This window comes from Argopecten irradians, chromosome 11 (genome assembly GCF_041381155.1).
Source record: "Argopecten irradians isolate NY chromosome 11, Ai_NY, whole genome shotgun sequence".
Lineage (NCBI taxonomy): Eukaryota > Metazoa > Mollusca > Bivalvia > Pectinida > Pectinidae > Argopecten > Argopecten irradians.
Window position 1 is genome coordinate 32069268 of NC_091144.1, and position 15418 is coordinate 32084685.

Consider the following 15418-nt stretch of genomic DNA (forward strand, 5'->3'; position numbering starts at 1 on the left):
ACCATCAGGGGTGATAACTCGTCTTAGTTAGATATTCAGATTAAGTGTGGCATCTCTATCTTACCATCAGGGGTGATAACTTCTCTTAGGATGATATTCAGATTAAGTCTGGCATCTCTATCTTACCATCAGGGGTGATAACTCCTCTTAGTATGATATTCAGATTAAGTCTGGCATCTCTATTTTACCATCAGGGGTGATAACTCCTCTTAGCATGGTATTCAGATTAAGTCTGGCATCTCTATCTTACCATCAGGGGTGATAACTCGTCTTAGCATGGTATTCAGATTAAGTCTGGCATCTCTATCTTACTATCAGGGGTGATAACTCGTCTTAGCATGGTATTCAGATTAAGTCTGGCATCTCTATCTTACTATCAGGCGTGATAACTCCTCTTAGTATGATATTCAGATTAAGTCTGGCATCTCTATCTTACCATCAGGGGTAATAACTCCTCTTAGTATGATATTCAGATGAAGTATGGCATCTCTATCTTACCATCAGGGAGGATAACTCTTAACTTCTTAAGATGGTATTTGGATGATGTTGCGATATCTCTATAAAAAACAATTGTTTATGCATCCTGAGATAACTAAGGAATACAGTTACTAAATCTTGAAAATTCATTGTACTCCAAAAAAGCTGGGTTAAAAGTGATACTTATTAATATATATATGACAATATATACACATTTTGTTTGAACTTGACGTATTATACATGTATATATCAAATTTAGATATCTAAAAATATTGATATCTGATATAGAACATTGCTTGGCTCCATGGGGAATATTCTGACTGTTATCAATGACAGAAGCAATACCATAAAGAAAATTAACACCACAACTTCCAACCAGGTTACAGAAGAGTCAAAGCAAGAAAAACTAGAAAAGGTGAGTCATACGTTCAATTAATGTTTTTATTAAGTTTCTACATGTATGCACCAGAGTTCAAACGCTCCAAATTATGATATATTGTAATGTAAACCTCATTCCATATATGGCATTGTAAGTGTCATGTAACTTTTTCGGGATGCAATTATTTATTTTAAATACTTTTAAAATAAGAAGCTCAAACTTTTTAATGATGGTTATTGTTTAAAGTAAGTCACTTTTGTTACTAAAGAAAAATACTTATCCATCATTATAATAGATAAGAATTACCATTCATTGGCAGTTTAGTATATCTTTTAAGTTATATGTGCCGCATTTTTCATACTCACGAATCAAGAAGAGTTTTAGATATGTAATTCGCCACTAAACGTTACTAAACTAAACATTTTGAGAATTACAATACTAATTATGCACAGGTTTTAATTTTACAGTTACAAATAAGAGCTGAAAACAATTTTTGGCAGTACTGCCGAAAATCATTACATTAACGTCTACAGTGCAGCGAAATTAGTACACAAGGTCAGGTCATGCAGCCAAATTGTCTACAATTTCATTTCACATTTTAACAGTATTTCTAGTAATAATGTAAAGTGATTCCTGCAAGTATGTTTCCATGTAAACATACGTAAAGCATAAAACCGTGAATTTTACAATGCATAACATCTGTGTTCTTACTAATGTTTACAAGGCATCATCTATGTTTATCTGTCCATTTGCATGATTTTCACAACTTTATTCATCAATCCAGATGGTTTTTAAAAATGCTCCACCGCCGACAGAGCATAAATGATATTCATCACTTGAACTGTAATTAGTATTTAATCGTATATATATATGTAAAATTAGCACAAAAAATGTAATAAAATAATCTATTTTGCCTTTGGTGCATAAGCAATCAGTATTTCATTCCATATAGGATATAGTGACATGAATTTTTTTCGGGATGCATTTAATTATTTTTTATATTTTTAACTTAAAGTAAAATTAGAAGCTCAAACTTTTCAATGGTGGTAATGGTGTAAAGTAAGTAACTTCTTTAACTGAAGAAAAATACTACATCATCTGCTCATGTTTTTGATAGTGGAAAAAATAACGTTTGTCAGCGATGGAGCATCATTAATTGATTACTGAAGAAAAAATAGCACGTCAAAATTTTTGTCCAGTTACAGCACATATAACCTTAAGGAGTACACTACATGTATAAGTATGCTTTTATTCACAACTTATTCAGGGAACTACCGGTAAGCTTGCATGGGTAATCATGAATTTACAAATAGATACAAGGCATTTTGTTTTAACAGGTACATATGTACATTATACATTACTAATAAATCAATGTCAGCCTGTGACATTAACTTTTTCGCCTGTATTCATTTGGACTAGCAAATTCCAAAATATTACTAGTCCGACTATTAAATCTCTAGTCCAAATTAAATATACAGCCATTTTGCTCAGCACTTCAGTCATGATCAGTTTACAAATTTTTTTACTCAAATTGCAGTCTAGATGCTTTCGTGAACACAAATTCTCACAAAATAAATGAAGTAACTGCATAAAGAATGCACTCAAAATGTGTTGAAAAATGCAATTGACCACCGCTCTTGTAAATGTAGCATTTAAGGATATTAATCGAAAGGGGAACTACTAGTCCAATCGGACTAGTTCATAACAATTGGCACTAGTTCGGCTGTAAAATTACTAGTCAGGGGCATCAGACTAGTGCTTAAATTTGCAGATTAAGATCATTTGGTAGTTCAGATAATACATTGAATCTTTATTTTAATTTGTCTAAGTTTTTAATGGTGCATATACATGTGAAAAAATAATAAATTGAATAAATAACAGAATAAAATAATATTATGAATTCAATAGATAGAATGTTATTTTGTCTTGCAAAACCATTGATAATACCATAGTATCTGTAAAAAGCGCCCCTCCTCTATTCTGGACACCCCTACACCATGGCTTAAACGAAGATGTGTGATGCTTATAAAATTGACATTGTAATTAGCGCTCTCTAATAGATAAGGAGTTATGAAATAACCCCACATCATTGATTAAACAATGTTTTACAACTGTGGGATGCTTATAACATTGTATTCCGTATTACATTCATATAATTCTTGCTATAGCATGTGAATTTACAAGTGAATCACGATGCATGAATGTATTCTAATGTGCCGCAAAGTGACAGATATCATGTCTACTGTAAGTGACAGAATAATGTGCCATGAAAAGAGCTTCAATTTGATGGTTTGTTTGTCTACAACTTACATTTTGGTTTCCTAATTATAATAAGCTTCCACTTTGTTACAATTTTTTAACACCCTTGACACTTATTACAGCAAATACAGTACAGATAATTTTTGTTTAAAGGTAAAGAAGAACACTTTGAAAATGATATCAACCGTAGAGACGATTGTGGATGTTCTCACAGAAACCATAACTGATGAACCAATAACCGTTGAAACAGCTGTCATGTCAGTACGGGTTCAGGAAATGCCTGCAGAGAATGACGCTGCAACAAATGTCACTGTGGGTGTCATGGCTGACAATTCTAGTGTTGGACTCTTTCTACCCCCGACTCACATCCTCACACAGTCGACATCAGGAGGAGACAACTCTTCTGTCTATACACAGGTAGATAGTGTATAGCGCTTCAAATTCAAAGAGCCCACATTTTGTAGTTTCGTAAACGGAACCAATTCACTGGTATTTTATTTTGTGGAACACCAATTCTTCTAAATTCTATATGCTAATATTCATAGATTAATAAAGTTTTTAATTCTGAGTATTATCACTTGAATGTAGTGCCATTTTGGATAGGGTACAAATTTAACAAAGCCTGATGATGGTACAATTATGTAGCAATTACTTCGCTGGTGTTTTCAATTGGCGGATTTCAGTAAAACCACGAATATAGCTAAATTAAACTACATGCGAAGTGTACCCGCTAAACTGTACAGCTAGATAGCCTTGACTAATTGCTGTTGACTAGATTTGTCATATCTATTTTTTGGTGTGTGTTTCTAAGATTGTGGTTATGAAGGACAACTTATATAACTGGGATGCTACTGCTGAAAGAGTTACTTCCCCGGTAGTGGACATTGTCCTCAAAGACAAACAACTCCAGACGATGACACTAACCAATATGTCAGATCCTGTTACTGTCCAGTTTGACATTGGTGGTATGAAGTTTTCGTTCTTCAACTCAAAAATGAAAAAGAAAATTATTCCCTCTCTCACAGATAACAAAAAAAAAGAAAAAAAATTTAGAGAAATATTTTTCACAAATCCACAACACCAAATAACTTAAAGTTGTAAAATGAGCATGTTACAATTGACATGAAAATTTATTTGTTCAAACATGTTAAAGATGCTCCACCGCCGACATAGCATAAATGATATTAATTATTTGAACAATAATTGGTGTTTAATCGAGAATATATATGTCTCATTAACACAAAAGTAATACAAAAATAATTTATATTGCTTTTGGTGCATGTGCAATCAGTAATTCATTCCATATAGGATATAGTGCCGCGGAATTTTTTCGGGATGCAATTAATTATTTTTCATATTTTTAACTTGAAGTAGAATTAGGAGCTCAAACTTTTTAATGTTGGTAATGGTGTAAAGTAAGTAACTTTTGTAACTGAAGAAAAATACTATTTCGTTGGCTGCTGTCTCTGGTTGTGAAAATATACCATTTGTCGGTGGTGGATCATCTTTAACATACATTTTACTTTAATGTAATCTTTGAAACACTTAATTATATTTTGAAACAGTCACTGGCAACACTGTAAGACGACACTGTAATGCTACTATATTGATGTTGGTGGTTGTGGCCATTGAAGAACTGTCAGGTTCGCCTTTGTAGAAGTGTTGGGTTTCCATGAAAAGCTAAAAATCGCAATTCATAAATAGGTTTAATAGTGATCGTATTTAAACTCTACCAGACATATGCATTGACTACTTAATTGGCCATAGAAACTATTGTTAACAGTAGATCCCCAATATCTCATGTTGTCCAATTATTATATAATAATATGATCATCTTTGGAGTAATTTATAATTTCCCTCATGCCTTTCTATTTTCATCTTAGACCAGAATTTGAAGTCGGATACTCTCAAATTCATCTATGACACAAAGACCGGTCAAGTCGTGTCCAGTAGTGTCCTGAAGGTCAGTTTGACTGACCTCCACCCCGAAATGACCTTAATGGTGTACATGAAGGCTGAGAAACTGGCTTTAATGGTGTACTACAACTCAACTGATAATGGAACTGTTTCTCCAACAACAGTTCAGCAAGATGGTATCCCTAAACTCCTCAATGCCTCAGGTAAGTAGACTCTCCGAATACCATCACAACATTTGTTGTAGTTTGTTTCGACACCTCAAAAACGTTTCATGAAAACTAAAATGAAAATTACGTACTTGAAGGTTTAAGGTCCTGTTTAAACTTAGTGATATTTTGTATGTCTATATATCGCCTTTTAGGCCTAATCTAGTGTATTACTATTCACTCGTAGATCGTTTTCTTGTTTGTAATTTTTGGAAAAATATTAATTTATTTTTTTACATTTCAGTTTAGTATTAGTCCACAGTGTTCAGAACATATTTCTGTCACCGCACAACCATGCCGCTATGTTTACTAGTGTCTATATTGCCAACAATTACATGTATTAGCAACACAACATTCTACGACTAAACAGTAATACCTGTTAGGTTAGACCTGATACATACTCATCTTTTATCAACTCAGCTAGGAAATGTTATATACACATACCAAATATCACTGGTTTAAACAGGGTCTGAAACTTTAAGGTAAATCTTATTGCATATATCCTCTGTCAGATGCAAAATCTCTTTTGAGACTTCTAAAGAGATAAACTACAGTTACTGTAGCTATTATCCGTTAAACCCTTGATATACCATCCTGTCAATAGCAGGATTCAACTCGTGAAACATAGCCTTAGATTGTACTGGCTCCCAGTAAGCTTTATTAGCGCTGTGAAAGTCGCCATGTGTTTGATAGCATATCCCCAAAAGTGTGTGAACCATCCAATATCTGTTTCCTCCTTGTTCCTGGTGAAACTGGACTTCCATCAAATGACACAGTGCTTCATCCCGACCATTGATGTCTCCAAGCCCGCGATAACACAGGAAAATCAGTAACATAATATATGGTAGAGGCGGAATGTAAATGAATCTGTGGGCCTTGCCCTATTCCAGGCAGAACTGAGGGAGATATGCAAGTCCCCGTGACAAGAACAAATGAAATTCGAGTACATTTTCTGGATCCTTTGTGACGGAAGGCCATGAAGTTGCCAATATAATGCATAGAAATCTTAGTTCAATTCTCGGTTTCCACTGTAGTATGATTTTAGCTTCGTTAGACCTTTGCTAATCCGCATTTATTCAATTTTCCTCTCAGGAAATGAAAAGTTGCCAAATGCAACTCTTCAGTTCCTGTGCTCGCATTGGGTGTCATCCAGTACTTGCAGCTCCTCAGTTTCAAGAAACTGGTCTTATTGCGCTTAGCGACTGAATCGCATGTTTTTTCAGAGATCAACATCGATGCGGGACACCTGAGATCGCGGACAATACGTAAAACGCTTTATTCGTGTTTAATTGACAACTCGTATACATTAATAAAGAATATCAGTGTCCTGATCCATGTTTGTCTCTTGTATAGGCTTTGTAAATGCAATTGCAGTTTGTATGAATGGATCGTTGAGTTGCTCCCAAATGGAAGACACGAAGAAGTTTCCTACAGATAGACACAAACATTTCATCTGGCAATAGTAGTACAATATGTCCAGAAGTATTTGCAAGTGCTGGCCATGGACTTTTCTCCTAAACATGTTGTTGCCCGGGAAAAAGTAATTGGGACACACACCTGCTCTGACCCATGCAATAAGAATGTTGAAACAGAACGCAAAACAATGAAAAAGGTTTTTGTCTTGCAAGAACATTTGGCTTGAATTCTCTAGTGCATAGAACATGGTTGTTTTCATAAAGTAGGAACACAAAAATGTCATCATCGCCAATTGTTCTTTAAGTGTCTGCTTTAGGACACAGGAAATATTTCAGCAGTATATACACTTTGTATTGTATGTGAGAAAAAGAGTGAACCAATTATCTTTCTGCTTCCGCGAATGAGATTCTCCATTGTAAAGATGCATCTTCTGAACACTTGTCACAAACCGGGACAAGATGGCAGCCACCCTGTGCTATCTTGTCTATGTATACGCCTATATAGATGGCCATATCCAGCGTTCATGTAATCCATTCGTTTGCTTCTTCTAGCCAACTGTTACACGGGAAACAGTAAACGACATCAAGATCATGGATTCCCTTCTTCATGTAAGAACAACTTGGTCCATAAGATTCACATTCCACACATGAATATGAATTATTACTTTAGAAAGTGACCCATTCCTCTCTAAAGATATCACTGGAAACAAAAGCTGGATTTCCTATTCTAACTAGTGAGTTAAAAATGAAAACATCGAATGGCTCTCTTATTTGACATATCTCTAAATGGACATAGCCAGGGCGGCAGTTTGCCTTTCGCATGCACAAGATGGTTTTGTTTGCGAAGTGTTGAGGAATACATTGACCAAGATACAAGACCGCTACTGCCTTGTGTTCGAACATTTTGTCCACGTCTGTACATTTTAGATTGCATCCTTTGCCAATGCTTCCTATATGTCTGATTTTAAAGAAATTCGAATTTATCAACCTTTCTTCTATAGCCAATGTTCTTCTCCTGGTGTGAAGCATCTCTGCCGTCCCAGCGATCGCTCCGTCTAAGAATTTAGATAAGAGCTCAGACATCCGCTCACCCTCCACAGAGGACATCATGTTTTTCTCTTCGTATTTTAATCTGTGAAAGAAAACCCGGTTAGACGACACAAATACGAAAACTATATAATTTCATTAGGGGATTTTGTGTACAGTTATCGATAGTACTGTAATTCATTTTCAGCTTCCATGAATATAGAATTAAATTTTAACTTTTTTTCAGACACTTCAATTGTACTATTACATTAAAAGATGAAAACAACAGGATTTGCGCTAAGATATAACAGAGTTTTTATGCCTGTAGTCGCGTTTTTCTTTAATTTTTTTCCAAAATGACGGGATATCTTAATTAGTAAATTGCAATTAAAGTCGAATCCAAGTATGAGAGAGAAAAAACTCCTTCACGTGTGGATATAAAAGATACTAATATTCTACCCAAGGGTCACAAAATGTTGTAAAACCCGAGGCTTGAATATATTGTGACCCTTGGGTAGAACCTTCGTACCTACATGCCTGATATTTCAGTTGCGAACGAACTTACCTGACTAAGTCATGAACATGAGAGTTGGCTTTTCTCCTGGACAGCATCAATGTGTTCTATAAACTGTTCCTACCACATCTGCTGCAATAATAGCTGTTGTAATAGATAATAAAACGCACTTACTTTGTAAAGGAATTTCCACTTAAATAACTGTTGAAAACAACTTCATACTCACTTGTCATCATCCTGTTACTCATGTCATGTAATGTTTATATGTGCTTCTAACAAATGCAGCAAGACAGAATACACAATTTCAAGTAGTGGTTTTATATAGGGATAAACTCACTTAAAGGAAATGAAGATACACCAACCTGTATTGTTCGTCTGCAGGGACATAAGAATACACTTGAATGCGTTGAGGATTTGGTTGATGTAATAATGTTCAGTAAACAAAAACTATTTGACATTGACATGCAGCAGAATTGTGCATTTCCGGTCATTTTTTTAAATCTTGTTCTCTTGACAATTAACTCTTGTGAATATGGATATACATATATATACATGTACGAGGAAGTATCTTTTTTTGGCCTGTGAAAGATGAGTGATATGATATTAGATATTAGTCAATAAGTCATGGTTCATCGTATGACTATTGCTAAATCAACAGTTTCTAATAAACGTATGAAAGTCCAACTGAACATATTCTATAAAACATTTTAGGAATAATTTAAGATGTTCTATCACCGACAAACGGTATTTTTCTCTATCAAAAACAGGAACAGGAGAATTGATATTTTTCTTGGTTACAAAAGTTACTTACTTTACATCATTACTACCATTAAAAAGTTTTAGCTTCTTACTTCAATTCAAGATAAAATATTTAAAAAAAAAACCCACATTAATTTTGCAATTTTGAGTTATTTAGACACATTTTAACATGTTTATACATCTGTTATTGTTCAAATGAAGGGTATCGATTATGCTCTGTCGGCGGTGGAGCATCTTAAAAGTTCGTCAATATTTAGAAAAAGCAATAACTACTTGTTATCGGCTCGTTAAATAACTAAGAAATTAAATTACATTCAGCTTTTGTGTACAAATTATTATTCCTTTTGGACATGTCTATGCTATCGTGTAACGATGTTGCCCTGCAGGTAGGGCGTTAGAATTGTACCTGCTGTCCCTATTGCATGATCGTAAAAGGCGACTAAATTTAGGATCTTATCTTTTCTTTTCTTCCTAACTGACTTTATCTTTCCTAATGCCTCCCTTGGCACCGCCTCACTTTTGGCCTCGAGTTGAGCGTTCGCCCCTGTGAGGAAGGCTCTGGGTTCTGTCCCCTGGCCGAGACACACCAAAGTCTATAAAAGTGGTAGTTTCTGCTCCTGCTTAGCGCTCAGCATACAGGGAGTGGGACGACTGGTTCGCCTGTTGTCAGTATAATGTGACCGGGTGGGGTGTGTTGCTTGGTGCTTCGGCGGCATGCTTCAGTGATATAGCACTATAAAAAGGGCAAAAGTTCCACTATACAAGAAGACACAACATGAATATACCGCAGTCTCCCAAAACACACACCTCGCACAACATACACGCAGCACACCGCATGCATGGGAGGCCGTCCTTACATGACCATAGCTGTTAATAGGACGTTAATTAATCAAACAAACAAACAAAAGTGTAACGATGGTAAACCAAATAAAATAACAGCCTCCAATATATCCGTCTCGTCTTAGCGTTGTTGTTTGGCAAACGACCTCACACCTGTTATCATCCATTTTGTTATCATACTTAATGTTCAAATACATATTTATTGCAGATGGTAGTGGAGATTTTCTGATACTAAGTGGAATCCAGAAAGTGTTTTTAAGCATCGCTGTTAAAGAAGGACAAGTTATTCCAGGAAATAAAACCGATGTTGGGGAAACAGCATCGAATGTTTCTGTTAGTATTGGAACCTACTCCACTATGTGTAGTTACTATAACAATGTAACAGACAAGTGGTCGTCTGACGGATGTGTGGTACGTATATTCTGTTTTTACGAATTTTTAGAGGAAAAAATATGTGAAGTCATATATACGTGATATAATTTACAACCGCTCTTTGCCTGCCTTGGTGAAAATGAATTGATGTGTTTGCTTTTGTGAAGTCAAATTAGGCCGAACAAAAGTTGGAGGCATCTGCTACACAGCCTGCTGGCACGTTTATTTGGTAAAGAAATATCACCCGAACCAGCTACGTTTTCTTTTCAAACGCACATTTTTTGCATGTTAAGTTGAAAACATAGCTAGCTGCTTAACAAATTACACTTCAACACTGAGGTATATGGATAGACAAAATGCGTTACGAACTTTGATCAATTCTGTTCTGTTATAGTGCAACACATTAATATTATTAGATTTAATTGGGCCAAATATTTTTCAGAATGCAGATCAGTTCACGGTTTAAACATCCAAATTATTATCTCCTGCGAAACGCGTTTGCGGGGGATATTAAATTGTGATCTATCCTTCCGTGCGTTCGTCCGTGCTTCCGTCTGTCACTCCGTGCGTCCGAGATTCTTTTCCGTGCTATAACTCAGAAACCGTTCAACGCAGCTCCTTGAAACTTTCTGTATACATCAGACAGGTGCAGTTGTTGTGCCTTTTGCTACTGCGGAGCTTCCATTTTTTTTTTATTTTCCGTTACCATGGAAACTTAGTCAAAATACCAAATTACAGTTTCTTTTTGTTTCTGGGCTATAACTCCAAAACAGTTCGACGTAACTCCTTGAAACTTTCTGTATACATCAGAAAAAGTGCCCTAGTTGTGCCTTTTGCTTTTGTGGACCTTCCATTTTTGGATTTTTTCCGTTACCATGGAAACTTAGTCAAAGTACCTTATTCCTATTTCCTTTTGTTTCCGGACTATATCTCCAAAAGCGTTCAATGTAGCTCCATGAAACTTTCTGTATATATCATATAACCGTTTCTTTTTGTTACCTGCTGTTACTATTTTTTAGTTTTACAATACTCGCATACATTTAAAGTTATACTTGAATAATTGTTACTTTGACTTTGATGTATTTGTGTTTTTATACCAACTTCGGGGCGCGGGAGATAATGCCACGCTTTGCGGCCTCTTGTTATCGCGTTCAATTCTTTATTACACTATCTTAGAGGAATATATTGCCCTTTAGATATATAGTTTTATCTGTTTTCAATGATGATTTAACGGCTAGTAGAATAAGCAGAGATTGATTTTTGCAGAATGGAAATATATTAGAATTTTTGTTTAATCTGTTTTTAGTTATTATTCATTAGCGGGGATACACTTTCGCCAAATCATTTGGATCGCAAAATTCACGAAAGTTGGTTAAGAGTATGCCGTTTCTCTGTTGAATTTTTAATTAAATTTCTCCTCGTATGACGTTTCCCTGGTGATTTCCCTATTCGATTTTTCCTCATCTGTCGTTTTCCCTTTTAATTTCTGTTCATATTTCTCCTCATATCTCGATTCTCTGTTGATATCCTTATAATATTTTTTCACACATATTGTTTCCTGTTATTAGGATTTTTCTTCATATGTCGTTATCACATTTCTTTATCATATTTCTCCTCGTATATGGTTTCCCTGTTGATTTCTTTTGATTTCATTGCAAGAAATTTTCTCATATGTCCTGTTGATTTCTTTTTCAGATTTCTCCACCAAAGGATCTAAAGACAATGGCGTGCAACTGTGACCATTTAACAGCTTTCGCTGCTGGTTTCATCATAATTCCGAATCTAGTAGACCCAATAGCGGACGCCGCTCTGTTTCTAACATTCTTCGATAATCCCGTAGTTGTTGTGACTGTGGTTATAGCTTGGGGCCTTTACCTGATCATGTTGGTGTGGGCAAGACGTAAGGACCGAATAGATACTATGAAGGTAAATCATGACTACACATTGTTGTGGAGGGCAGCAACCTGTTAAATTAACTAGTAAACGCCGATTACAAGACGGAATATAGCAATATGTCGTCTCAGTTGCAAGTGGTAGTCTTATTGTCCAGATTTATTCACAGTAACTAGCGTAACCAAGTGTAAAATATAACAAAGATTTAGCACGCAAAGAACCGCAAATCTTGTTACTCTTTTAAAACGACATTTGATAGACACGCTGTCCTACCATATCTGACTGGGTTTTTTTTCTATAGGGAGGTGTCAGCGTGTTAGAGGACAACTGTGCCGAAGATAAATATATTTATGTGGTTGGAGTTGTCACTGGATGGTGGAGACACGCTGGTACCACGGCCAATGTGTATATGTACTTGTGTGGGGACGAGGGCTACAGCTCGAAACATTTACTATCTGGTGGAGTCGCTCGACACTTCAAGACGGCTGACGAGGACTGGTTTGTACTGACCACACCAAAGAGTCTTGGAGATCTGCGGAGCATTGTTATATGGCATGATAATGCTGGAGAGAGTCCTGCATGGTGCGTGCGCACTCTTCTCTACTTAACGAACTGTGACTCGCACAACCATATTTTAAAACATCGAGCTTGTATTTTTTTTACCGTAACATTAATGTCATTAAATGCCATAAAGTTATGAAAAATCTTCATTTGCTTTCACAATTGGCTTAAGTGCAACTTACCGCAAAGAAAATATTAAACATGCTAAGTCATATTATAATATCTAAATGTAATACATAATTTGAAATGAGAAATATTTTGACTAGGAAAATTCAACTATACATTTAGTTATTGTCTTTTATTAAGGTTTTTGAAGCAGATTGTTGTAAGAGATCTGCAAGCAAACACGATATGGCATTTTCTCTACAATAACTGGTTAGCTGTGGACAGAGGGGTCGGGGAAATCAAAGCAGAGCTCCAGTCACTTACACAGAAAGACCTAGTCCAAAACTCAATGTACCAGTTTGGTCTCAAGTCTAGCAAAGACTTACAAAACAATCATCTGTGGATTAGCATCATATCCTGCCCAGCTTACAGGTGATTATTGAATCGCTAGTTTTGAATAGTTATGTTGATTTTAGATGACGGATGAATGTATCTACATCTGGAAAGGACTAATAGCAACTGACTTGTAGTAAATAGGTAAAGAAATGCTATATATAATATAAGGAATTAACTTGTCTATTTTGGTTTTTGTTGAACAATGTCAACATGACCTAACGTATGTATTTAACTCTACTCTAAAATAAATTGTGTAATGATCAACGAATTAGTTTATTTAGTTTTGCATCCTGGCTTTGATTCAAATGTTTTGCAAATTGTTACAGGTTATATTAAATGAAACACACATTCTTATGTATATTCTCTTTTATATAACATCACCTGTTTTCAGTCCATTTACACGTATCCAACGCCTATCTTGTGCCCTCTCGCTCCTCCTGACGACAATGCTGGCTAGTTTGATGTTCCATGGCGTGCCTACAGATAATCCTGAAGACCAGCTCAGTGCAGGTGGCATCTCATTTTCTCTGTCCGACATCATCATCGGCATAGAAAGTGGTCTCATCATGTTCCCTGTCAACTTCATTATCATGCAATTGTTCACTAGACTGGATTCAAGACCTTCAGACCGGAAGATGTCAAGTAATTACTCTTCAGATGAGGGGAAGGAGAAGTTGACAAATTCAATTCCTAATGAAAATCAAGTGAACGACAGTAGTAAAGCAAAGAAAAAACCCTTTCGGTATGTGCAGATGTACATGTAGCTTGCGTTGTCTTATGAAATGAATCGTATGAAATGATACTGTACATTAAAGTTCAATTGTTGCTTCTTATTTTTGCATGTTACGCTTTAAAATTAGTTGACGATGAATTATTTTAATCTTCCATGTAAAAAAAGCTATGAATTTTTTTTATGGAGATATTTTTTTATTTATTTTGATTACGAAATTCCAGACAGTAAAACACACGCTAAAACAGATTTACAGTATCTTTGTCTAACCTGTTAATTTATTGTCGGTATTTGAATGTTGTAGGTTTCCTTGGTGGGTGATTTACATTGCCTGGATATTGGTTGTGTCCACGACCCTGATTTCCTCTTACTTCGTCATGTTGTACGGACTGATGTACGGATATCAGGCTTCAGTTAAATGGCTAGTCTCGTTTTTCACAGCATTCTTCCAGAGTGCGTTTGTCACCCAACCTCTTAAAGTGTTTCTCATCGCAGTGCTTCTCGCATTCATATTCAAGAAACCAGTGGAATTTGAAGTTCTGAGCCAAAGAGACAATATAGCACTAGGTGATTATACAAAAAAAGTGTATGAATTTGATATATTGTCTATAAACGTTTGCATTATGACCAAACATCTCATTTAAATGCTTCATTTTAGCACTAGGTACAGTACCTGAACCGTTTAACGTTCCCAAATTTGCGTTTCGTTTGCGTTTGCGTTATTTCCGTTAGCAATCGTTAGCGTTAGCAATCGTTTATCGTTAATCGTTATCGTTTGCGTTAGCAATCGTTAATCGTTAGTTGCGTTTACAATCGTTTGCGTTAGAAATCGTTTGCGTTAATCGTTAGCAGGACCCACTTCCGCTAACGTTAGCCACTAAAAATAGAACTAAATGCCGGTGAGATGCTTTGACGATCCGGATATGATATTACGTCTACCGCTTCGTGTAGAAGCGATTATCATAACATCTATGAAATAAAAAAAAATATGAATAAAGTGTATTGTAGATCTATTGCATTTTATATCTCTTTTGGATGTATATATGTTTGTTAGATGTGGTTGAAATAAAATCAGTACAGTAACAAGATCGCATACATGACGTACACCCCTATCCGTGAAAACGTTCTGAAATACTCGTATTTAAATGACATTTCAAAACTTCGTGTGATTATCACTTTTTTTATTATTATTATCAGAAACATATATCTTATATATGTTTGTAGTTACTATGATTTCTGCGAAAGCAATTCAAATATTAACGAAAATGTCTTACAGAATATTAATGTCAAAAGCATCATTTTACAAAGAATCCACGACAACTGAAAGATTACACAAGAAAATAGCTAAAACAGATAATAAAAATATAAAAATGTTCTTACTGACACGCTGCATAATATTCTTCTTGTAATGTTAAATATTATCAATGTACGAAGAACGCAACAAAAAAGACTCTGGAGATTTGTAAATAAATTCGTGAACTTTAAAAATCATTAATATGACGAGTTTGAACACGGGGAATAGGTGAGATTTGGCATTTACATGTACATATTTTTAAACGCAATTAATTA

The 15418-nt window shown here is 35.4% G+C and overlaps 1 protein-coding gene and 1 pseudogene across 5 annotated transcripts in view; one reads left to right on the forward strand and one right to left on the reverse strand.

Moving 5' to 3' along the window:
• LOC138335318 (polycystin-1-like protein 2) overlaps positions 1-15418 on the forward strand; it is a 72347-nt gene that overhangs the window by 52117 nt on the left and 4812 nt on the right. For all 5 annotated transcript variants that reach the window (XM_069284346.1, XM_069284348.1, XM_069284347.1 and 2 more), the window contains 10 exons: positions 766-892; positions 3269-3532; positions 3927-4080; positions 4999-5235; positions 10001-10203; positions 11860-12090; positions 12359-12639; positions 12925-13155; positions 13511-13861; positions 14154-14416. In XM_069284346.1, coding sequence (XP_069140447.1) covers positions 766-892; positions 3269-3532; positions 3927-4080; positions 4999-5235; positions 10001-10203; positions 11860-12090; positions 12359-12639; positions 12925-13155; positions 13511-13861; positions 14154-14416 — 2342 coding nt within the window. The remainder of the gene's footprint in view (positions 1-765; positions 893-3268; positions 3533-3926; positions 4081-4998; positions 5236-10000; positions 10204-11859; positions 12091-12358; positions 12640-12924; positions 13156-13510; positions 13862-14153; positions 14417-15418) is intronic.
• Positions 5229-8370, reverse strand: LOC138335322 (uncharacterized; annotated as a pseudogene).